Source organism: Odontesthes bonariensis, chromosome 2, assembly GCF_027942865.1.
Source record: "Odontesthes bonariensis isolate fOdoBon6 chromosome 2, fOdoBon6.hap1, whole genome shotgun sequence".
Taxonomy (NCBI): Eukaryota; Metazoa; Chordata; class Actinopteri; order Atheriniformes; family Atherinopsidae; genus Odontesthes; species Odontesthes bonariensis.
Window position 1 is genome coordinate 16,736,046 of NC_134507.1, and position 25,194 is coordinate 16,761,239.

General features: G+C 43.8%; 1 protein-coding gene across 6 annotated transcripts in view; it reads left to right on the top strand.

The window, feature by feature from the left end:
- zmiz1a (zinc finger, MIZ-type containing 1a) overlaps positions 1-25,194 on the top strand; it is a 98,467-nt gene that overhangs the window by 57,857 nt on the left and 15,416 nt on the right. For 3 of the 6 annotated variants that reach the window (XM_075478355.1, XM_075478358.1, XM_075478356.1), the window contains 4 exons: positions 9,259-9,370; positions 11,955-12,068; positions 14,466-14,571; positions 25,008-25,043. In XM_075478355.1, the coding sequence (XP_075334470.1) occupies positions 9,302-9,370; positions 11,955-12,068; positions 14,466-14,571; positions 25,008-25,043 (325 nt within the window). In that variant the 5' untranslated portion in view covers positions 9,259-9,301. Of the gene's footprint in view, positions 1-9,258; positions 9,371-11,954; positions 12,069-14,465; positions 14,572-21,227; positions 21,873-25,007; positions 25,044-25,194 lie in introns of those variants that run through there. The other 3 variants (XM_075478357.1, XM_075478359.1, XM_075478360.1) reach the window with 3 other exon arrangements.

Consider the following 25,194-nt stretch of genomic DNA (forward strand, 5'->3'; position numbering starts at 1 on the left):
TATTCATGTGCTTTACTTTATCTTCTTTAGTTAAACATTTAAACAGCTTGGGTCGTTTTCTCACTTGTACTTTTGCTAATCTCGGCGCAGTCAGTTCTGAAAATTGTTTGCAATTGATTGTTGGCATATGTACAAGACAACAGGAGATCGTCTGTGTTGGATGTGTTCTCTCGGTGCTGGACATACGTTATAGCAGCTGCAGAATAAAGGTTACAGGTGGCGGGGCACAATGCAGACGATGGTTGTTTTTATTACAGCACACCAAGGATGTTGGATGTTATCAATTTCTCTAAAATCCAACTTTATTTTGCAGCGAAACCAGTACCACGTGTTTTTGGACATGTTCACACTGTTCGTAAATGTGTAGACTGATCATACAGCTTGTTGGTTGCAGCTTTTTCCTTCTGCAGAAAAGACGAAAGTCACAGCGGACAGATAACATCTTGGTGGTGGAGTGAAACTAACAAAATGATCAAGATTGTCCAGTGTCCTGTCTGCACTTCTCGACTGCTTTTTCCCTTCCTTTTTGTGTTGAAATACGGAATCCCAAGCCAGCTTTCACCAAAGCAGCCTACCCATAGCGACATTGCCGAGGAAGAAACCATGTTCTGTGTTATGGTCGCATACTCACGAGAGCCTTGCACACAAATATATGTACAAGCTGGGCTCATTCTGACATTTTCTGGGTACTGGGCTGCCCACGTGAGGAAGTCGCTCTCATTTGATGCAGACGTTTGTGTTTTCACATGCAGCCTGCAAATTTCAGAGTGCCAGTGCAAGTATGAAACCAGCTTTACTTACTTTTTTCTAATTGGGTTGTAGTAAAATTTGACAGATTACGAATTTTTAAGCTGCCAGCCAGCAGTGAGAATGTAAGTGTTATTTTCATACGTCAGCGCGGTACAAAGTGCCACATTTCTTCAGTTTTGATTCTGTATTCTGTCAACTGAGGAATCTATCATGTTGACAGCTGACCAACGATGGCAACTCAAGAATGGTCACTGGCAACTCAGTGTTTTTATGTAGTTGCCAAAAGCGTCTTTTTTTAGGAAAGATGATGATTGACTGAGACTGAACGCAGGCCCTTTTTTCAGCTCAATCTCCAAACAAGAAAACATATCAATCTGTATTCTTATGAAGACATTTGAAGTAGTTTTTTTTTTTGTCTAACAACAGTTAATTGACAGAGTTTTTGTTGATTTGTCTGCTTTAGTTATTCTTTTTTTTTTTATCCTTTAGACACTCTCTGCTGTTGTCAATTAATCATCCAATGACTAATGGATAATAAATCAGTGCACCGCTGATCCTGAGTTTTGTGATGATTGTATTCATCCCTTATGAAACTGAAAAAGTTGTCTTTTAGAAAACAGTCCCTGCACACCCTTCTGATAATCCTCTGGCTGCGAGATGTGGCATGTTTTGCCCTTTGTGTGTTATTTCACATTGTTTTAAGAGTTATTTCTAATTGGAAATGAGGAAGAACCATTTATTTTTTTTTTTCAATGGTTAATTGGATTGGTCCAATAAAAGATCACAGGGAGAAATAGAAGAGTGGCTGCACTGCAGGACGTTTGTTCACCCAAGTGTGCAAAGGCTGGGCTGGTTGCTTTTTTTTTTTTTTTTTTTTTTTTTAAGGATTGTGCTTTTAGTGTCAAAGACAAGGGGAGCGGAGGGCAGGCTGGCACAGATATATTTTTGCTCTCCCTAATGACACCAATACCATTTCATGGATTAGTGAGCAGATTGAATCACACTCAGTCTTTGTAAGTTTCGCTTCCTGCTCCTGTCTTTCTGTTTCTCTTTGCTGCACACACTTCATCACTCTCTCCTCTCACAGAGTACCACGTGCACCTTCATACGTTACCATACATTGATGTTTAACTCTCACCCCTGGTGGATGTTGTTTAATTGCATGTGGGTCAGCAGTTTGTCAGTGCTGTAACCGAAGGACATGGAATTTGTCAGTTTACCCGTTCGGCAGCCACAGGGGGGAGGAGTGTGAGCTAACAGCTCCACTGGAGTCAGGCCCATAAGGTTAGCTTTACACAAGCCTGTCAGACTGCACTGTCAATCACACTCTTCGTCTTACATAAACAGTCATCTCTTTTCACATATTCTCAAAAATGCCTAAAAATGCCGTGATTCCACTTGGTAAATCTTATGAGGTTTATGCACTCTTTCACTGAGTATTTTCGGCCTGTCCCTCCGAAAACCTTGTTCAGCGATAAAGGGTGCACAAACCGCATGTTGTGCATCACGAGTGGGAGAATCTTGCCTTTCGTGACAGCGGAAAATCGTATGTGGCAGCCAGGACATACAATCTTCCCCAGCTGGTATTTATAGTCCTCAGCAACTGGAACGTTGTATGGAATAAGGAGTTCATTCATTCATCATGTGATGCTCGAGCTCTGTCGTGCTCATGGATGACCTGATTTCGTATCTCATGGTTAGATAGATGGCCCTCCCCTATTACTTTTCTCGAGACAATAAAGAAAAACATGATCACCTACAGGGGAACACAAACTGGAGCTGGATAGTGGTGATTAAATGTTTAACAGTTTAAAGGTTAATCCTTAACCTGTAAGCACGAGGTGTAAACACAAAACTCACACAAACTGATATGGCAACCATTTGGCAAAACAGTTTTATTTATACATCCAACAGGTATGAAGCAACTCCACCATCATATGTATGTATGTATGTAGGTGCATGTAGGTCCAGAATTAAAATGCCATATCTCCACTCACTCTTAATGATTCAAGTCTTTGGCTACTTATTGCTCCTCTGTGTTCACCAGTGTATTGCTAACTTTATATGCCCTTTAGTAACTGTTCATCAATGGGGGATTTATCCAAACTCGTTGACTAAAATCAGATGTCGGCTGTGGGAGAAAATGTCTCTGAGAGCAGCGAAACGGTAATGAGCTCATGAGATCCATGTAGCTGAGGCCAGCTGCAGAGTCAGGTGATAGTTATCTGTGGATTTCCATCTGCAGGCAGCACCTTTCATATTCTAGTAGTTATCTAACCCACTGTTAACACACAACTATGAAATGGTTGCTTCTAAGAGCTGTAAAGTAGCTGCCGTGCAGGCATATTTCAGTACGTGTTCTGAAACCATCAGTTTTTGCAGCTGTGTGACAAAAGTGTCGTCATCTTAGACTTCTCACTGATAGAGCTGATATCTGCCATCATTTTTCTTAGCCATTTACCTGTAAGTGTTGGGGTGTGGGGGAAAGTGTTCTCGTTTTTACGACGGCATTGATTTTTCTACAATTTACCTCTTGAGATCAACATATTGGTTCTTGAAACATCCCGCAGCTGCACACGTGATGAAGTCTCTCATTTATTCATTTAAAACAAGCTGCTGTACGAGAAAAGCCTCAGCAAACCAGCTGATCTTCTGTTGTAGCCATATTTTCCAAAGGTGTTGGCAACTAGCTCATCTTCACGTGGCAACTCTAAAATCTCAGGCAATTTTTCTCTGTTGAACATTGTCACAGCTTGCGTTATTGTGTCATGTTTTCCGTGAATACACACATCAGCATCGTCTCTTTGGTCAAATGAAAAATGTCAAGTTTTTTTCTCCTTATTTCAGTTTAGTATCTCCTTGAATTTAATACTCACTGGATTTTCCCTGTTACTCGCATTACGTTTACAAATGTGAGAGCATCGTCCTTGATTGTAGAACCTTCTTACAAGCTTTTTTTAAAGGTCAAGTCTGTGGTGACAGTTTCTAACAAAGTTGCCAACTCAAACCAGCTGAATGCCACCAGCCTGTAGGAGAAACGAAAAGGGTGGCCACAAAAACCTCAAATGGCCTTCTCTGAAGCCAGTGCTGGGTTTGTGCATTCTGCTGTAGAAAAGAGGTGGGCTGCAAAGAGGAAGACCCGCACCGTTTGTAAATAGAATTTTCTCGTTCTAACGCAACAGAACAAAACACTCATTCTTACTTTTAATGTAACTCTACACTCATGAAAACTCAATATTACATTAAGCTGTCGCATTTCTGCCCACAGATCTCCCGAAATGTTGCACCTTGGTGCTTTCAACTACTTTTTCTTGCCTCACAGAATAAATGCGTTAGCTGTTAATCAAGACGATTCAGAAACCAGTTAGGGTCCTAATATCTTATGTGTAAATACATCGCGGTGACTCTCACCTTCCCCAAAACACCGGCATGATAAAGTTCGAAATGTAATCATTTTGAACTCTTGTGTAATTTCCATCCAAATGAACACGATACAGCTGACACAGAGAGCACCTCTCTGTTCACTTTTTTGATCTCACACAGCGAGTGTTGAAGTAATCTGCTGTTCCCGGGGGTGTCTGGTGGCACATACCTGCAATACTCCATAACTGAAGCTCTCAGTATTTATAGACAGCAACAGAGCAGCTCACGTATCCCCACATCACAGCTGCTTGCATTGCAGTGTTGGGTGTCACATAGCTGCCCGGTGCTCCTGTGGTTGTCACATTAAAACAGAAGATAAACAAACAGCAATAGTTAGTTTATTTTTTCCCTCACCCCTGGGACAAGTCATTTCACATTTTTATAGAAGCTGGTGGTTGTGATGGTGTGCTGAGGGTTGAGTTTTATAAAGCCCCGAGGGAGCGATATGACTAATAGTTGGCTTTGCTGAGAGGGAAAAGAAGAGTGGGAGAGATTAGTGAAGGAGAGGATTAGCAGAGACTACAAAATAAGCAGAAACAACGCAGGAAGACAAAGATATGATGGTGATAGTAGTAGGTTTGAAGCGAATGAAGAAATGGCTGCTGAGGACAGAGTGGAGTGGTCTGGGGGAAATAAAGGCAGAAAAGAAACTGCCTGGCTATGGGAGTTTGCCATTATAGATAATAGTGTGTGTGAGGGATAGCTGGTGGCTTTTTACAGACATAGTGAGCACAGTGAATGTGGGAGGGAGAGGGAGACAGAGGCCAGCACAGCTGAGTGGTCTTGATTGGCCTGTTTGAAAACACATGAACTGCAGACAGTGAGGGAGAGAAGCTCTGTGCGCCGGGATAAAGTGTCGCTCTGCGCCGTGCCACGCTGCAGCCCAAACCACATTAGAGCAAATGAATCCATTCCACCTCCTGTTATGGCAGCTCCCACACGGGGCCCCAGGAAGGAGGAGGAGGGGAGGAGGAGAGGAGAAAGGGAGGGAGGAAGAGTGGCAGGAGGGTTGAGATATGAGAAGAAAATGATAGAACAGAAAATGGAAGGTGTTGTTACATGCTGGGTGGCTCTAATGATGTCTGAGGGCTATAGGAAAAGGAGAGCAAAAAGCACATACAGCAGAGGTTGTGAGGAAAGAAAATGTGTGGCCATATAACTGAAGATGATGAGGAGGAGAGAGGATCTCCCACAGTGTCCAGAGAGTCAGAGTGGTGGTTGTTCTCTCTCTCATAATGAAGTTGATCTCAGGCCAAACTCCACAGCAATGGCTTTTTTATACTGTTCGGCAATGTCCTCTGCACCTCATGTACAATCAAGTCAGCTCTTTTGAAGATGGGGCATTAAAACACCACCTAATATGCCTGTTTTTCCCTTTGTATGATAACCCATTATTGCCAGCTGCAAATCTCTCATGAGTGAATATGCTTCCACCCTCAAGGCCTTTAGAAACCCATTCAAACCACATCTCTAAAAAAAATGTAAATTGAATTACTGAAGAAAACATGCCCAGTATGCCCCAATAATCAACATTTCTTTGAAAAGTCTTGTAAGTTACTGATAGTAACACAACACAAAGTCATTTTAGGCCTTTTAGGGTTTCCCCCTTGCATTCGTTCCGCTTCATACTGTATCATTTTGTGCGTGTCGATGTGTTACCAAGCCCAAAGTTTACCCCAAAGGAAATCTTTATCTACCTGAATGCCTTTTTGAAGGGCAGGTTTGTTTTCTTTTACTTATCTACATCGCTGTACCAAAAATTGACACGATATCCGGCAATTTATTAGTTTTGGCACATGTCAAACAAAAAATGACCCGTGGCTTTGTAATCTGTCATGTTTGACCGATTAGCAGACCAGTTGGAATATGGGTGGGGAAAGGGGACCCTGAAAGAAACTAGAACAAGCGGTTCAGCATCAATGTACTGTATGAGAAAAATATAAAGAAAGTTATAGAAATTTTCACATGGTTAGTTTTTATGGGGGAGAAAAAAAAATTAAGGAACAGCCTCAAGACATTGGGACATCTGACTTCAGAGCATGCAAACTTGTTCTTTTAGATGGCGTCAGTCACGTGCTTCAGTAAAACCAAGAGAAAGTTTGGTCTGGTTTGAGCCCGGCAGTGCCGTTAAACTTGTGATACGTGCAGTCGCACTTTGGCACTCAGTGCCATTTGTTCATTTTTTGCATAGCTTACCCTGATAGTGTTGGTTAATGTTTACTAGGTGTGCATTCACCATACCAGTAATCACTTCTGTATTTCAAGTGGTATTTTTGTGTGTTGACATATTGTTTTTTTTTTTGTTGCCTTTGCAAAACTGGTAAAAGGTAACGTAGCACACTTTTACAGTAGTTTGCCATTAGAATATGAATTGACATCTGATAATAACCCAGTAGGCCTGTCATGGTAATGGGGGGGAAAAAGAAAGCAAGCGAGCAGCCCTGCTCCTAATGTTTGCCTGTACATAGTACCGGAGTCTGTAACACACACTGACTGATCACATTCACAAAGACGCTACACTTGACAAAGATAGTAGTCGTTTGTCTGAAATGAGAAATCACTCATGCTATGAGTGATCGCACTCTGAGTGCAGGCGTGTGTGTTTTGCTGATAATGATGAGATAATTTCAACCCTCTCTCTTCTGCCTTCCCTCCGTCTCTTCTCTTCTCCTCACCGAGCCCGGCCCTTCTTGCCCCCTTTCCTGCCATACGCCGCTGCCTTTCATATTACTGTGCTTTTGTTTCAGAGCACTTATTTCTTGCCCCGCTTCACCCAGCTTGTTTTGCTCTGCAACGAGAGAGGGAGGGGAAACACACACAAAAAAGATCATGTTTGGGAGAGAAAAAGAAAAAGACAGACGCTTCCGTGGATGTTGGTGTTACTTGTGGTTTGTTGCAGTGCTCTGATTCATAACAGCATCCTCCCCGTGTTTTTAAAAGGGAGGTTGTGATGTGTACATCATAATTGGATGTCTAATCCTTTTCCTTTGCATCTCTGGTAAGTGGAGCTGAGTGTAGCTGATTTAAAATGTTGGGAAGACAATAAAGATCAAGCAGGCACGCTTAAAACAACGATGGAGGAAGGCCAAAAAGCATGAAGGGAAATCAAAAATCTGTAAAAATGCTGCACTTAAGGGTTTTTTTCGGTTGTAGGTATTTTGGAGGTATTTTTGCAGGATAAAATGTTCGACTTCCCATCCTGTGGTCAGATGGCAGATTGCTTTGTTTCATTTTGAAAAGGGTGAGGATGTGGGGCAACAGAAAAGGCTATGCTCTGTTTCCACTGAAGCATCATCCGTTATGCAACAAATTTTTCCCCTGAAGAGGGGTGTTATGCTGTAGCATCTGTCAGTCAGCACAGTCAGTCTGTCAGGTGGATTGACTTCTTATCTCAGTTACAGTGCCCAGCCAACCACCTAACTCATTTCCTTTTCCAACCCGAGGGCCCGTCCTTTGATTGACTAACAAAAGCACTGCATGTCTAAGAGAGGAGAGGTGTCTGCCCGTGTTGGAATGTGTGAAACTACAGAGGCAAGGAGGAAGATGCAGCTCTCCACCCTCCTGCTTGCTTCTGAGTGCTGGCCTCAATGTGTTGGGCCAGCAGAAAGGGGAGCCGGAGGAGAAGCAGTTAATCAATGACCACAAGGTCAGACGGCCAGCGCTGGGCTGGAGCGTGCCCTGTTAGCGGTCTGCGGAGCTGCCTGGATGCTGAATGGGATTTGTAGCACTTGTCAGGGCTTAAAGGAGCCCTCTCTGGAACACTTGCTCTGAGTTGAGTGTGTGAAAGAGACACGCTGGTAAGCAGCAGGAGAGGGAGACATCTGCTGGATGCTGGGAGACATCACATCACAGCAGAATGAGGCCACCCAAAGTTCTGGCCATGTCATGCACAGTTACACTGGCTCTGTGCCCTGCAGTGTGCACATTTAGCGGTTTTGTAGGGACCTCGTAGAAAAAGACCAATGAAGTAGCTGTCTACTGTTTGGCAACATTTACTTTAGAATTCCACTTCACTTGTGCGAGCAGCGTGTTCACTGATGTTTAAGACTGCACAAGAGCACTCCAGGTAATTCTACTTTGGTAATGCTTAAAGCTGAGAGGATTAGTAATACAGTCTTATTTCAAAGTGGTCCTTTGAAGCTTTACCTTTTTCGCTTTATCAAAGCTGAGAATTCCAGTTTTTGTGTTTACATGCACTTAAGTGTGTGTGCGCGCGTTAGAAAAAAAAGAAAGATTGTGCATATATGCCGTACTCCTTCGAAGATAAGCACACCATGGCTGAGCTTCACACATGAAAACTCCTTGGCTGAGCTCTGAGCCTCCTGCGCCTCGGATTCGTTCTTTAGCTCCGTTTCTCTCAGCGGGGAATCTTGGGGGACCCTTTATCAGTACTGAGCAGCTTTCCAGAGCCCTGCCCCCACCCCCACCTGTGGTTCCTCAGTTGGCCTTTTGTGTGGAGGAATGTGGGGCGGACCAACGCTGATGCAGATAAACACGGAGGGATGGTGAGGGATGGAGGGCTTGCTGGCAAACCAGCACGATACCTATTAATCCAGACTCAATCCGTCTCTCTGCGATGGTCAGAGTAGTGAGCATGGGGCTGAGATTGTTGTTGTGGTTGCTGCTCACTGCTGGAACTGAACAATGAATACACAGAAAGAAAGAGGTGCTGTGAAGCTGAACCTTATCTTTTCTCTTAGATGCTGGCGTAAAGTAATTGTTTATGTCACACTGATAACTTTAAATAGGAGGCTTGCTTCTTAATAGTTGTCCTTTCTCTACTGCAGAGGAATGAGATTTTCCTCCCCATCGGCAGCAAAGCAGAAAATCTTTTTTATTTTATTTTCATCATGTTTCCGTTTGCCGTTAACAGTGCTGCTGTGGTGCATCTCGGTTTCACGCATTTGCCAAAAATATGTGCTTGAGGCACATCAAGCACTTCAATGAGTCAGTGTGTAAACAAGCTGCCTTCTCTACTTGAACATTTGTCAAGCTGCTAAAATGCAGTTTGAACTTTACAGGCTATAAAGTCTGTACATGAGGGACCTGACAGTTCTAACAGATGTACCTCTTCTACTTTTACAGAGTAAAAAAAAACCTTTAATGGAGTCCCGGTAGAGACATCAAGATGAACACGTTACCATCGATGGACCGGCACATCCAGCAGACCAATGACAGGCTGCTGTGCATCAAACAGGTGTGTATAAGGACCCATCTGTAGGAGCCTCGGAATGCTGCTTTCACTTATTTTACTGCAATGCAAACATGGATTCGAAGAAGCAAAGGCAGAAGCATTTTCCTATGTTACATTTCTCCTCTCATCACCTTATAAGGGCATCAGATTGTCTGGCTATTAGCTGCAGTCGCACAGATCATGTTGCTCTGGGTCACAGAGGGAGGCAAGTCTGGCAGTGAGCACAAGAATAGACTTCAAAGCAGCATAACAGACTCTACTTCTGTCTCCTTTCCCCCTTTTTCTCCTCGTCCTGTGTTCCCTTACATCACTTTCTTGCCTCTTGACGTATGCCAGCCCTTGTTGTGGCTGTACTTTAGATGCTTCCTTGACTGTCAGCTTTCAGTAGACCCCTCACAGACAGAAACAGACAGACAGACAGATAGATATAACCCTGGGCTACCGCCTCTGCTTGTGATTAATAGTCTGTAGAACTCATAGACTGCTTGGCAAGCTGGCAGGCTGTTGGCATATTTGTTTATGATATGTAGGTGTGATCCTTTTTATCTTCCAACATTCATATGACACCATGCCTTAGAATAAATCAGCGAATGATGAAGCTTTTAGAGCGTGATTATGAGGTGACACATCCCTCTTGTTCCTTTCCTACTGTTGCCCTTATATTCTAATACAGTAACCCCCTTTTGGAATAACTGATGGCCTCTTTTTTATTGCATGTCATCATGTGTTGATATCGGTCTTACAAAAACCTTATTTTAAGAAACGTTCTTTTCAAATTGGTAATATTTGTTGTAATTGAAGCAACTCACTTTGAAAAGCTTTCTCACTTGCCTTCTTCTTTGTCACTGATAAGCCCTAAATAACAGGATTCAAAACGTCCACCTTAATAAATGCTCTCATTTTGGCTTGGTTTATATACTCCTCAGCTCTTGCTGTAAAAGAGCTTGTAGTAAAGCAGACTTCAAAGGGACTCAGTTAGTCAGTGAGCTCTGAGCTTGTGGCGGCTCTGCCAGCAGGGTGTTGTTATAGTTTGGGGAAAGCCGCTGGCAGAGAGCCAGGTGTTCTGCTTTATTTTCATGGAGCCAGGTAGGCACTGAACAGCCTGATCTGACGCTGGCTTGAAAAGGAGGGAAATCAGCCCGTCATCTCACAGAGGAGAATCTGTCAATTGTCTGGCTCTTTGTGTGCTGAATACCCCACCAGCGCGGCTGTTGAGCCTTCACCTTCCCATCCTCGTCCCCATCCAACCCGTAACAGCAACAACAGTCGCAGCACAGGCCCCGTCCTCCCTCCTAAACTCAGTGCAGCCAGAGTGCAGGTTGTCAGGCAGAGTTTGTGGCAAGTGCTGCAGCAGGAGGAGCTGTGAGCTCGGATCTAGAGAGACAGCCCCTGCTGTGCCAGGTCTGATTCCTCTCGTGCTGGAGGCTGATGCGCCTCCCATCAAACAGCAATAACGCCAGATCCTATCACTCATCTAGAACAGGCTCCTCTCCTCCCTCTTACTCAACAAGAGCATTTCTCACTTTTTCTCGGTGCTTTTCTTCATTATCAGTCAAACCCCTTCAGAGAGAGAGAGTTCACAACTAACTCTATAATGGCTAATCTTCTCATCACAAAAGATGAGTTACTCAAGGCCTCTCTTGAAACCCATGATATCACTGGAGGCTCTCAGAGATTTTCTCAGTGGGCGGATACCGGGCCTGACACATGGCGTTCGCAACCAAGAGCTCCTTTTGTTACACGGCACTAAAAAGCCGTGCTTAAAGAAAAAAATGCTCACCTCTGCTGCCCCCTAAAGACAATAGTTCTACCCGCTCTGCAAGAACACACAACACAAGATGCTTCAGCTCTAGATGAGAATAATAAATGCTTTCAAGTGGGCTCAATCTCGCCGACTGAGCAAGCTGCAGCTCTGCGCCATTTCAGAGCTATTAACCTCCTGAGCCGTGAAGAAAGAGAGCCCAATTTTAAAAGCGCTTATTGTGTCCTGCCAGCTTCAGTAGCCCTCAGACACTGGAAAGAAAAGACTCAACTGTTTCAGGCCTCGGTGAACAAGCGAGAGAGACAGACAGAGACTGAAAGAGATTAGACAACACACCAACGGCTCGTATTGAGTCTGCACAGAAAGCTGCCAGGACCAAGGTTGTTCTCTTTATGCACGGCCAAGTCAGCCAGTGGACTGCTGGTGCCGAGGCTCTGTTACTCTGAAAACCGGCAGTGAATGAGGGGAAGAGAGAGAAGGAAGATTGGAGGGAACGAGCTGGTTGCTGTGTGGGTGATGGGGGAGAGGGATGGGTGTTGCCAAGAGAGATTAAGAAGAAACACTGGCATCATTGTGGATATGGGTGTGATCTTCCCACAATGCAGCAGAGTCCGGAGTGGGCGTATGTTAGAGGGAGTCAAGGCCCTTACAGGGTTGTGCAGAAACACAAAACAGTAAATCAAGGCAGTTTAGAGGGAGAGCGTAAGGCTGCAAAACTATTTGGTTACAGTGTTTTTCCAATTTGTACTCAATGTGAGAAAAAAAACAACACTCATTATTTCTCATTGTTTGCAATGACGGTCTCCTCAATGTCTGTTTGCACAGCACTTACAGAACCCGGCCAACTTCCACTCGGCTGCCACGGAGCTGCTCGACTGGTGTGGAGATCCCCGGGCCTTCCAGCGACCTTTCGAGCAAAGTCTCATGGGATGTCTGACGGTACGCAAACACTAATTATGGTTTTCGTTGAGTTTTTCAGGTACTTTTTAGGAGACACGAGCAAAACAGTAATTAGACTGTGCATACTTGGGGGAGAAAAAAAAAAGATGGGCTGAAGTGTCCACGTCTTTTGAAACACTGCAAGTTAAACATTGTATGTTTGGGTTATGTCTTTATTTTCCCTACAAATCACATTAAAAACATTTCAGAGCAAGGTTATAGGCTCACCAGTTTTTTCTTTTTTAACCGCAGGTTGTCTAAGTCAGCAGCTTTGGCTGTCGACAGAGGCCACTGCTTCATTTCAAATCTAAACTTTACACACACACACAGAGACGTACACGTATGAAGAGAAGAGCAGGGAACAGGTTTTCAGTAGCGAGCCATTTCTGGCTCTCAAATTCCCCACTTTCACACACACTCGCGTTTGTGTAAGGGTCCTGAACGCAAAGACTTGAATGTTTCAGATGTGTAGCACTAATTTCAGTCTTTAAACCTCTGAAAGGGCATTGTTCCCAGCTGAAGTGCTCACGTGAGCAAACAGATAAATGCTCATTAATGTGTAAATCACAATAAAAGCCTCTTAAAGGCTGATAAAGAGCTACACAATGGGGCCCACCGCAGAGTTCCCTCACAGCATGGGGCTCTTTCCATCAGCTAAATAGTTTCATCAGACTCAGAAAGCTAACTGCTGCTTATCTGGAGAGTTACGGCATGCAACAAGTCTATGCATTCTTTCAAGGATTTTGCCTCGAACTGAAATTTGAAAATGACTCTGTAAATCAAATGTGTGCCTCGTGTGGAGCCCTTTGTTCTATTTGCCATATTGTGCATGTAGAGGTCGTCTTGTGATCCAGCTGCATAACCAACAGAAGATGATACCGCTGCTGTCATTGCTGTACTATTAGCATTGTCTGAGTGCTAATTGTAGCTTTTGTCTTACTTTTTGCATGCCATGTCTCGTATGTGTGGGTGGAGTCAGTGCATGCAGACATACTGCACGAATATTTCTGTCTGTAGGCGCACACTTTTTTAAAAACACCCACATAGTTCACTGGGAGCTGTCTCTCAAATATGAGCGTTTAAGCAACGAGCAGAATTAAACCAAAGAACTGTCAAGAGATAAATACGAGTTAGCGTGGCCCACTAACCCTCTAGCACCTCCACTTGCCCTCTAGTCATATTGACAGAAATACAGGCCTGGATGTATGTCCTAAGAGGGAGATTAAGCTGAAAAAAAAAGGCTTATGAGGTGAAACATTGTTAAATCCATGTTGAATCTATGCTAGCTTCTGTAGCTGGCTGCCTGCCTTGTACAAACTGTAGGGCAGACTCACTCACGCAGGAAATTAAACAACTGACAACAACATGGTTTGACCGTTTGTCAGGATTGTTTGCATAATATGGTTTGGTCAAATAAATGATGTTGACATGCCGATGCCTTCTAAACGGCTCCGCATAAATGTAATACGGCTGCACTGGAAGTGTATGCTTGTATGTTATCGTCTCTTGTTTAAAGCAATTCAGTAAGCCCAGTTATTGACATGATTTCCACCTTTTTTCATGCAGTGCTCAAGCAGCCATACTCTCCGTGACACGGGGTCTTTGCTGGCTCTCTTAAAAGCACATCAGCTGAACTTGTTTATGTTAATGTGTGTTTTGAGGTCAAAGTGAGCACATGGAAGCAAAAATTATGCCTTTCTAATAATGATTTACCTATCCCGAGTCTCCTGTTTAGCATCATTCAGCATCCCTTCTAATATGAAAGTAGAGTCTATAGGGGTTTTGCTTCGTGTTCGTTATTTTAAATATATACATTATATACTTACCATTAAACTGATCCGGTTAGCTTGACGTAAATTCTTAACAGCAATTTTATGACGCATCCCAATACCTGTTATTTTACCCTTTAACTTATTTGAACTTCCAACATTTTTACCATGTGGCACTGTCTACCTCGTGGAGCCAGAGTGGACTTATTTCCGGATAACCTTTAAGAAACTCTGCAGTGAAATTCTGCAGGGCGACTGTGGTTTGGCTCTCTCACCTCTCCTGGAGGAGGATGTAGTCATGAGACTCATCCCGACTGTGGATCACTGGAGCAATCCAGACTGCAGACTCCACATAAATCTCACTGGTTCTGTGAGTGTGTTCACAGAATGTGGGACTCTCAAGGGAGAAATTAAGTATAATCATAGCAAGGGCTCAAAAATACAAGCACAGTTTAAAGAGAAAAAAAAAGAAAAAAGTGAAAGGATTGAGATGCCTCAACCAGGGCTTTCTGCTGTTTATTTACCATCATCACTCTTAGGTCAGAATCTTAAGAAATGAAGCAATGTATCCAGTTTAAGATGATGGATAAACAGCCGCTGTACTCATGATCTACTGCTCTTTGTGCAGGTGGTGAGTCGTGTCGCTGCTCAGCAGGGGTTTGACTTGGACTTGGGCTACAGGTTGCTTGCTGTGTGTGCTGCCAACCGGGACAAATTCACTCCTAAGTCCGCCGGTAAGACTCTTTACTTTCACAAAATGCAAGCAGATGCATGCTCATCCTTCATGCCATTTACTGCTGTTGACTTGTAAGGCAGTAACACAAAATCTCACTCATGAAGTCACGGCCTAAAGTCTCAATTTACCTGAGTATACGAGAGTTTAGTTTCCTAATTATTGTGTTCCTTTCAACACTTAAAAACAAATAAACATTTGTTTTAAAGTCGGCCATAAATCCATGCTTTGGAAATGTTTGATTTCTACCAACTACTGCAGCCACAGACATAAAAAAAGAGCCCATAGAGCCTCATAATGTCAAGATATTTTTAGTTCCCATTAAACATTAATGTGCTATTGAGATGAGCTGTCTGAGTGGTAGCTTCAGAAAAACAGTCTACTCAACAGTCTTCCTGCACATACCCACACTTGTATGTGCAGCCTGCGTGCACACACACGATGCAGGGGGAGAGAAAGCAGTAATGCTATCCTCAGACATTTATCTATCAAATCCAATTTCCCCCCCGATCCATACTTCCCCTTCCCGCCTCCCACAGTCCTGCAGGAGCGGCCTGTTCTTGTGCATTTGTCAAAGTAAAACGTGCAGAGGCGGGAGAGAGGAGTGATGGAGAGAAAGAGATGGATGGCTGGAGAGGTGTCGCTGATGTGTGCCGGACTGCCTGACGGAGACCTGACAAAGCCGTTGCCATCCGTTCAGACCACAGATAAAATCTTTGTTTAGCAGCTACGTGTGGTGGAGAGTTAAGAGGCAAATATTTTGTGTAAACGCTCTGATTTCTATGTGCTGGTTTTTTTGACAAGGTGAACATGCCATGTGCCCAAATCAGAAACTGAAAGGAAGGCCCTGCAATCTTACCCCCTTATTCTTTATACAAGCAGCAGTTTGTTGCAACAAAATATTCAAAAGCCTGAAATGTATCGGTTTCTGCCTTTTTTTGTTCAAATGCCCCACGATAACAGCATTCACTAAAGCTGAATATCCTTTTTCAGTTGTGGCGGGAAGCATCTTGTTGGGAGGAACCTAAGTGGTCAGACAGACGTCAGTGTACAATATTGATTGCTGTATTTCTCTCTCTGTCTGTGTTCCTGTGTCAGGATAATGTGATTGTTGTGCAGGCATGGCTCTGACTGGCTCGCTGAGCCCGACCGACAGGCAGAATCATCCTCAGGCCTGCTGATGGTTCTGGGATCTAATATAAAGCAACACTGAGTTTCAGGAAGAGCTGCTTATGCACAGCAGACAAATGGGGAACTATAGTGTAATTATGCGCGGTCTGAGGAAGGAGAGGAGATATGATGCAGCCAGTCATCAGATGAGGCAGGCAGGCTGTCGGGTTGGGAGGCAAATGTGACTCAGGGCAGATCTTACTCACCAAGCATCCGTCTCAGCTCCCTTACAAGGACGTCTGTCTGAGAAAACAGACAAGAAGGGGGTGACAGAAGAGACATGATGCACATCCATGCGCCCATAAATATGCATGAGCAAAGAAGCAGAGAAACATTTTGCCTTCGCTGCTCTTTAACCAACCTGTTTGTGTCTCTGCATGTGTAGATGTGTGTCTAATTATGCAGCTCTGGCACGATGCTCTGACAGTCTGCATGGCGACAGAAGTCTGGAGATCTGACACCTGAGAGCTCAGCCCAGGGTCAAGGATTCTGGGATGCTGTCTATGGGCTTCTTGGGGAAAGAGGCAGACTCGCAAGAGTGCATATCAATCACATTGACGCTCTCTTTAAAAGCTTCGATCAAATAAGATATTGTTAAAGCAGTGGACGTGACAGAACTTTTTAACTGAATGTGCATTTCTCACCTCAGCATGCAAATGAAAAGAACTTGTTTGTAAATGAGTCACGAAACACAAATCGGTTTCAGATCTCCAAAGAAGATCTGTTTGGATGCGTTTGCCTGCCTGTACCGTCCAGCTAAGATAATTCGTGAACTCGCTACAAAAGCATGGTAGCACTCGTCCCAATAAAGAATGTCAAATGAAGTGGAGAGATTTTCAGCAACAGCAGGCTGCTACTGAGGAGCTGTCTGGAGATTGTGACCCTGCAGTGAAGCCTGGGGGGATTATTGTGTTGCTCTAATCTGGAATCAGCCAGTGAAGAGATTTATCTGCTGTTAGGCAATGTAGCATTAGCACTGTTAACTCTTATAGCAAAGAAGACACACGGCTTTATTGTTGTTGACGTACTGGTACCGATCTAAGTTTAGGTTTTTAAAAGTATTTTCTGTGTTCAGTGTAGTAACACTGTAGTCCTACTGCAAGGTTGTGTCTTTATATGGTAAATAGATGAGACATTGTACGTTTGGCTCCTAATAATCTGTAGACTGCTACAGGCAGATTTCTGAGGTTCATCAGATGCTAGGTGTGCAGCTGCCCTACATATAGACACAACCCCAACAGGCTGAGCTGTTGGGCTACTGTGAAGTTCAGCAGACAACAAATCAGATTATCCACATAATCTGTCCAGGGTTTTGCTGTTTCCAGCCTCAGTGAATCTGTCAGTCTGCCATCAAGCTCATAACAGCTCTCCTTATGGAGCTGAAACCACAGTAGTACACTTTTAATGTAAACATCTTCTGTTTGACAGTTTAACTGTTAAATGTAATTGAGAAGTTTGGTGTCATGGCATGTGATTTTAGTGTGGTAATTTTGGAGATACTGCCAGGATCCATTAACCCTTGTACGAAGCTATTCGGGATAACTCAGTAACTCAGCTGATGTTCAGCCTATATCGAAAAAACTGCGGGTGGGCTACTTGGCTGGATATCACGGTTCAAATGACCCCAGGTTGAATCTACTCCGGATTATCACTTTAACCATGGCCTGAACAGGCTAACGTTATGGTTCCTTAGCTAGCTAAGTTTAGCTCGCCAACGCTAAGAGTCGTAGCAGTAATTAAAAGATATTAAGAAAGATACTTGGATGATAAAGTATGTTTTCTTGTTATTTGTTAATAAATAAGAATAAGAAAAAGGCTAAAAAAAGACGTGAGCATTTTCCAGTGAATAAAATGAAAATAGTGATCATAGCTGCTGTGGCTGGTTGACTGTTAGCTCTTCCGGCAGCAGCTAACACCTCGTCAAGCACCGCTGTCCCTCACAAGATAGGCATCTGAGTTTGCACTGACTGGGGTGGATTTAAAGCTATTTTTTTTGTTGAGTGGCACATGCCTGCCACCCTGGATTTCACGGGCCGAACATACTGAAAGTAGCGGGGGAAATGCCACGTCAGATCCACAAAGATGTCTATCGGTGTGGTGCTCCAGACAACTAGCTCCAATTACCTGTATAATCAATGGCGACGAGAGGTATTTATAGTCCTCTCACCCTCTCTCGTTCACAGTGACGGTACCGCGGTCAACACCGCTCTATCGATACACAGCAGGGAAAAGGGAGGTGAGTAAGGTGCACAGGTGTTATCACAACGTCATTACAACTGCATTAAAAAGGTCTGTAGCCCATTTTGGGGGTAAATTTTCTCTCCCATGAGTCCTTGTAGCATTCCCGCTATGCTGATTGGTTCTGGGCTGGTCACGTGTTTCGTGGACGCCATGTTTGCTAGAGATGCTTAAAGCTGCGGTCAGCAACTTTTTTTTAGTCATATTAGCTTGAACTGTCATGGGATTCTGGAAGTAGAATATTAAATAGGCTGTTTAGGAAAAATAACGAAATCTGTAGCTCCCTCTGAAGCCTGTGATCATGCTTGCAAAAACCGAGCGCTCCCGGCTGTTTTTAACCAATCAAGTTAGGGTGGAGGAAACCTACCTGTCAATCACAGCTTGTGCACACGCTGCTGAGCGTGAGTGCCCGCAGCTTGTGTGCGCTCAGACTGGTGTGAACTCACGTGCACAACCTCGTCCACAGAGGGGGAGGGGTTTGGGGGGCGATTCGGAGCTTGTTAGAGGTTGGGGGAGGGACCTGAAAGTTGTATCAGTTCGAATTTTCCGACTTTAGACTCGCAATTTTGAAAACCTGCCGACTGCAGCTTTAACTCGAAACTTTTGGGCAATCCGGGCTGATTGGATCATTTCGAGGAGGGGATTCGAGTTATACGGATCACTTGAATCACTTGAGTCACAAAAAAACCTTTCTGCCGTTTAGTGGCTATGCGCCTCGCCTTTTTTTTGTCCCATTTATCAATTCATTTTGATAAATCAAAGAGCAGCCTACGGCTACAAGTTCAATCATTTATTTTTGTCAAGTAATAATTCAATGCCATTTTATCTGAAAGCCAGACACAACAGCTAGTGTGTGCATTTACACAGCGACAAATGTGGTAGCATTAGGTGAGGCAATGCTGAGTTTAGACCTACAAGTAAACAACATGGAATGATCTTGCCCTCCCTATATCACTAAATGACTATTTTTCAACGACTGTACAAGATGCATGAAGCCACGCTAACCGAGCCTGTAGCGAGGTACAGAGGCTTCAGCAGTCAGATGGGTTGACGACAATCCTTGCTGCCGATTGAGCGCTCGCTCGTCAAGTCACGAGACAGAATCGAAACTTAAAAAGCTCCGAGTTCCCGTCTGACCGCTGAATCACTGGCTTTATGGCAAGCCTAAAGTGCCATATTGCGCATCTAAGTATCACGTTAAGATTGAAAATCACCCGCTAAAAGCGACCGTTTCCCCGAAATTTCGCCGTTTTTTTCGCCGTCTTTCACCAACAAGCGCCGCTTTTTACGTCCGCAATGATGGTTCCGCAAGACGCTCGTCGTGGACATCTCAGTGTGACCTGTTATGAATGTTTTTTTAGGTTTTAAACAAGACACAACTCTGGATTGCAGTTACAGTGGCTCTTTGGAATGAAAATCATTTTTTAAGATCATGTTTATTGTTAAGGCAGACACAGGTTTATGCTTGTCATTCAAGGAAATTATTATTCTGTCATTTTTGTTGGCCCGAGACAAACGTCTCAACGTATTTAGCTGATATTTAGCTTTAGATGATTACTGTTGATGTCTTTATGTCTACACAACTGACCATTGACATTGATGTTGTCTGTTTTCAGTGTAGTTTTTCTTCCTCAGCTGATTAAGAGGGAGTGGAGGAATAGAGAAAGACTCAAAGAGCAAATCTTTGTTCTGGGTGGTTAGTTGTGCCCTTCCCACTCGCGCTCATCACATGTGATTTTCTGGCAGAACTGTCAGCACTCGGTCAGTCGACAGAGCGCACTCTTAAGGTGATCTCCTGCTTCACATCAGGAAAACAGCCGTTCTGTCAACAGTGACCGAAAACTTCCAGGGTGGGGCTGTAACTCACCCTGTGCCCTTTTGATCAACACACACATGCAAAACACACACTTTCACAAGCCCATAACTCCCATAATTCAGCAAGCAAAGCGGGCGAATGAAGAAGTCAGACTAAGCACTCCCGCTAGACTTTGTGTAGTCCCATTGTGCAGCATGTGAGTGCTTCTCTTCTTTTAGCTGACAACAATCTAAAACTTATCTGTTTCAATTTACTTTCACTCGATTGATTTTATAGCCTTCTTTCCATCTTCAAGCAGTGTGTGTACAGCAAGAGGAAGGTGTAGGCATCCTTTGTTACTGACCTAATCAACCTTACAGACTTTTATATTTAATTACTGCTGAGTAAGAGCAGTGCACTGAATTATTAACAGGAAACGGGGTTTATTTTTAGCAGGCGGGCCTCTCCTCTGACACTCCAGTGGTGCGTTTCAGATGATGAAACCCCCTTGCAACCCCACATCTACCTTCAGAACTTTACTATGAAGTTTATAGAAGTAAATCCCATGGGGGGGAGCACTCAGAAGGGTAGCTGCAACTGCTGCCTCTAGCAGATTGGGTCCTCTGTCACTCTTTTAATTAGTTTAGCATGGTTTACACAACTGTGAGCAAATTCATTTCGGATATGTCGTAGTGCAAACACAGAGGACTTTGTTCTTGTCAAAAACCGGATGAGCAGATGATTTAAATCCTCCTTTTGTTTGGGGTTGATTGATCTGGCACCCACACCTCAGGACACAGCCTGCACCCCCACACCAGCCATCATCCCCTGAGGGACGTTTGACACGCCCTGTTAAAGTTATATTTCTGGCCAACAAAGCCTCTGTTGTGTGAGTGCGTGTTTCAATGCTGTGTGGGATATTTGTGAAACTCTTGGTGACTGAGTGTGCTACACAAAAGCCACACAAAAGAAAACTTCCCTCTGCTGTCACGAGGCCTGTGGGCTTGCCCTCCCTCAGACTGCACAGCACAACTCAGCATTTAGGTGACAGCTGAGTTGTGTTGTCGTTTTGGGTTGTGTTAAGCGGTAGGCTACGAGAAGATGAACTCAGATTCACCCTCAGCCTCCCTATTCTTTGATTCATTGTTTCTGCTCGTCTCTGACATGTCTTGCAAGTTAGATTTGCAAAATGGCCTCTGATGAAGACAAGGGGGATGTTGTCAGATTATATTGTCCTGCTGGCAGGGATTCCCTCTCTCTGATAAGCCCAGTAATTTACTGCTTGTCTGTCTTTGAATAGATTGATCTTTCTTCCTCTCCCACTTCCTTTCTCATGCACTGGCTGCATAGCATATTAAGCTCCTCCCACTTATGCAAGTTTGCAAACTGAGCTTGCAGGTTTTTTTTTTTTCCCTTCTGGTTTTCTTTGCCCTTCTTGACAAATGCCAGTCGCAGTGCTGGAGTACACGCGTGGGCTTCCTTGCACACTATAACAGCTTAGAGAAAAGGGAAATGGAGTGCTAGACTGAACACTTCAATCACAACAAAGGTGAGAAGCACTAGAATATCTTGCCTTCTCAATCTCTTCTCCTGTTTGCCTGCGTCGGCTAGCTGTCTTTATCTCTTCCTCCTATGCTCCCTCCTGCTCGTCTGTCTCCACTGCTCCCCCTGTCTATTCCTCTCCATCCATCCCTCCCTCCCACCCACTGTCTCGAGAGTGTGTTGGAGCCGGTAGCAGGTACAGCAGGAGCCCATTAGTGCAGAGCCCCGCTCTGATTGGATAAGCTGAAGAAACTGGGAGACTGCCTCTGAATAATTGATGCGCATTGTGCAGACGCTGGACAAGGGAAGAGACGGATCAGAGAGCAAAGGAGGAGAAGGAAGGAGAGAGGAAGTAAGGAAGACGGAAAGAAAGCAGAGTAAGGGATATGTACAGTGAGTGAGAGTGATAAGGCGCTGGCAGGAGCCTTGGAAGCAGCAAAAGCTCTGAGAGTTGCCACTGGCCTCTGCGGGAACAGGAGCATTTGTGACACATGAGTCTTTTCTCTGCGTTATGAAGGGAATGAGATGAGATGTGCAGGGACTTTACTTGGCTCTGGGTAAGTGTTAGGGAGTGTGTTTGTGTGTGACTGATGTCCATGTGAGTATTTTTTGCAGAAAATGGTGTCATTTGAGTGTGTTTTCAGGAAAGGAGCAGGATGAGGGCTAACAAAAGAGTAACTGGGCAACTGATTTAGATCTAAGAGGTTGCAGTTAGCAGAACTATAGAAGTTTGGCTTTCTGTGAAACCAGCTGAAACGCAGAGGTATTCATTTGGAACTGTGCTTTGTCATTGTTTTGTTTGTTGCAGGTCTATTTCAGGTGTATCAGAATCAGCCTGGTGTGCTGGTGTGACTGTGGTCTAAAGCACTGGTCACTCACACAAGAGAGGATCAGTGCAGATCAGCTGACCACAGGTTGACCTACATGCTGCTCTGTCATAAGGTTATTCTGACCGGGTTTTTGTCTTTGTGCAAGCTTACAGTCATAGTGCAGCTTGTTGGTTGGTGATTGTCGTCTTTTCCCTCTCTTTCGGTGGGGTTACAGTAAAGGTTGTGGTTATTTTTCTGCCCTTAATGTCAGGACTGGGCATGAAAGGATTAAGGTGAGTTTCAAATAGAATAAAATTGCAGGTCAGGCTTTGGATCAGAGAAGAAAAGAGTTGCTAATGCAGTAATTCTGAAATATCTCACAACAGAGAAGCACAAACACATGGCTTAGTTTGTATTTAGTTTAACATGACACACAGACAAATTGCTACAATGCTATGGCACGTGAAGAAGATTGTATCCATGTTGGTGGTCAGAGTGCAGGTGTTACTGGGTGTTTTTCTGTCAGGAGAAGATGACCCACTTTTCCACTGTGGATTCTGTTTTTGAAGTAGTTGACCAGTGCTTGGAGCCAGTGCCTGTCTGCTCATTAGGAGAAAAGAAAGAGGAGGAGGAGCTGAGTGTAGTCATGGTTGGACAATGCAGTTAGACCAGTGCACAGACTGGCCAACTTTCTGTTCAAGTCTTTCAGCAGCGAAAAAGTGCTTGATGCACCTCTTATAGTTGAATGTGTGTCTCATAAAGGGAAACAATTTGAATGAGTAAAGGGCAGTGTGGCTATAAAACCAAGACGTTGCTGCAGGCTGTTCAATCAGTGTTCAATCTAACCTTAAAACTGACAAGTTAATTAGCAAGTGACTCCTGCAAACAACACCGCAATCTTCGGCTGACCTATGTAGAAAGTGTGATAACACAATTAGACTTCCAGCAAGTTGTGTTGGAGCTGCAGCACTTCCTGTTAGCCTGCACAGGGTGTAAGCCACTGAAACCATCTGCATCCTCAACCTCACAGAAACCCCTTCAGCCTTCCTCCTTTCTCTCCAACGCTTTTCTTGTATCGCTTACTCCACACAGGTTGGTGACCAACTGTAACTCTGAGTACTTCCCATCAGACAGTTTAGTGACTCACTGGTGACATTTAACTTTAAATTGTGTGTGTGTGTGTGTGTGTGTGTCTGAGCGCCCTACATTTGTTTTTGCAGTTTGTTTCTGCTTTTTCTGTGAATCATTGCTATGCCTGACACCTGTCCCCCGTTCTACCACCAAAAGCAAGCGGCTACGTGAAGCTGTGTAGATTTGTTGCCTGACAATTGAGGAAAGAATCTATAGCAGGGCAAACTGATGGCAAGTACTGATAACAGCGAGGGAGAGCAAGACTGAAGGATGTGTCTCAGGAAGCACTTCGGTCCTTATCACTCACTCATCTATTCGGTCCTTCAGCAAAGGTGTTTTAAGAAATCTGAATGTAATGAAGCCAAATTCAGAGTTTTTACCACTTCTTAATCATTACCTATATTTTTGAGGAAAAATGCAGGAAAATCTAAGCTTTTGACTGTTTTTTTTTCTTCTTCTTTTACCCTTAATGGTTCAATTGTAGGAGCAGCAGAGAAAGACTTATTGCAGAGGGTAAAACGAGTTTGGTTACAAGGAGGCATGTGATATTTACTAGTTCCCTTTCAGTGGTGGGGAGCTGCACGTGGCTGACAAAGCAGTTCATTCATAGCTTGCTGTTCTCTGATGTTTTCAGTAGCCAAAGTGAGGTACTTTACTGTCTAAATTGATCTTCACAAAGCCCAGACTCAAACTGTATTTGTTACACAGACTTCAGTTTCCTCATTGACTTGTTTTCTTACTTTTGTAATGTATGCTCTTGTCCTCATACGTCTGCACTTGTTTGCTTTGACATGCCTTTTATTTGCTTTTCTTATCAAATGTGGATAGTGAGCATGTGGAATCATTGTGATTGTCGTCCGACGCAGATATGGAAGGTCAGCGTTATAAGGAGAGTGGGATGAGTCATAGAGCGTCTGACCCAGAAACAGCAGTCACCTGAATTTCACATCCCTCATTTATGTCATGCATAGGTTGAGAGCCACAACCCGCCATCACAACAGATGCAATCGGGGTGTCATGTGATGCAAATCCGTTAGCATAAATTGAGCTAAAAAAAAATCTGTTTTTACAAAGACAGTTAATTGGCGCCGGTTTGATAATCCACATGTTGTTAAGGTCATTTTTCAAACAACTTCTTTTTTTCTTTTTCTACTCCATACCCTTTGAAATGAAATATTGTGGGTTTTGAACTTGTGGATGGAACTAAGAATTGATTCAAAGACTTTCTTTAAAGAGTTTTCAGATGAACCCAAAGAGACTTTGCAATTTCACTGCGTTTTAGGATCCAAATACACCTTGACATTTTAACTGAATTAGTGAATTTCAATAAGACCAGTTTCTTTGCAGAATATGCTTGTAAATGCACTTTAAGTAATGTAACAAAAGCTAGAGGCCTTTCATCCTAGTGCTTCTGTCTGAACACTTTCTATAACACCACATAAAGTGAGAGTAGCAGACTTCTTTAGAGGAACCATTTAAAAGCCTCAATAAATACAGGCAGATGTTTATCTTCGCAGTCTCAGTTTCATTATAAATGACGACTCAAAATGTAAATAGTTATGAAATAAACTAAATTTGTGGTTTTTACTGGCCACATGTGACATCAAAGCCGGCCCCCTCATTTCCCACTTGACCTCCAACAACAATTTGCACCTCTGGTCAGATCTAGCCATCATACTGCATTATGTTTGGTGTTTGTGCTGATTCTTCTACCTCTGCCCCTTTTACAAATGTGTAATTTGAACCCCACAGAAACCAGCACCTGCAGGAGATGTCAGAGTGACTCAGGTAGATCTACCCTCCCTTCTGGGCTGCAGCATCTCTTTGGCTTGTGACCCACACACATCCTGGGGAGGAGGAGATTTGCCCACTCCTTCCATCTCCACCTGTCCTCCATCTAGCATCCTTCCATTCATCCTCTCCTCCCCCCTGTCTTGTC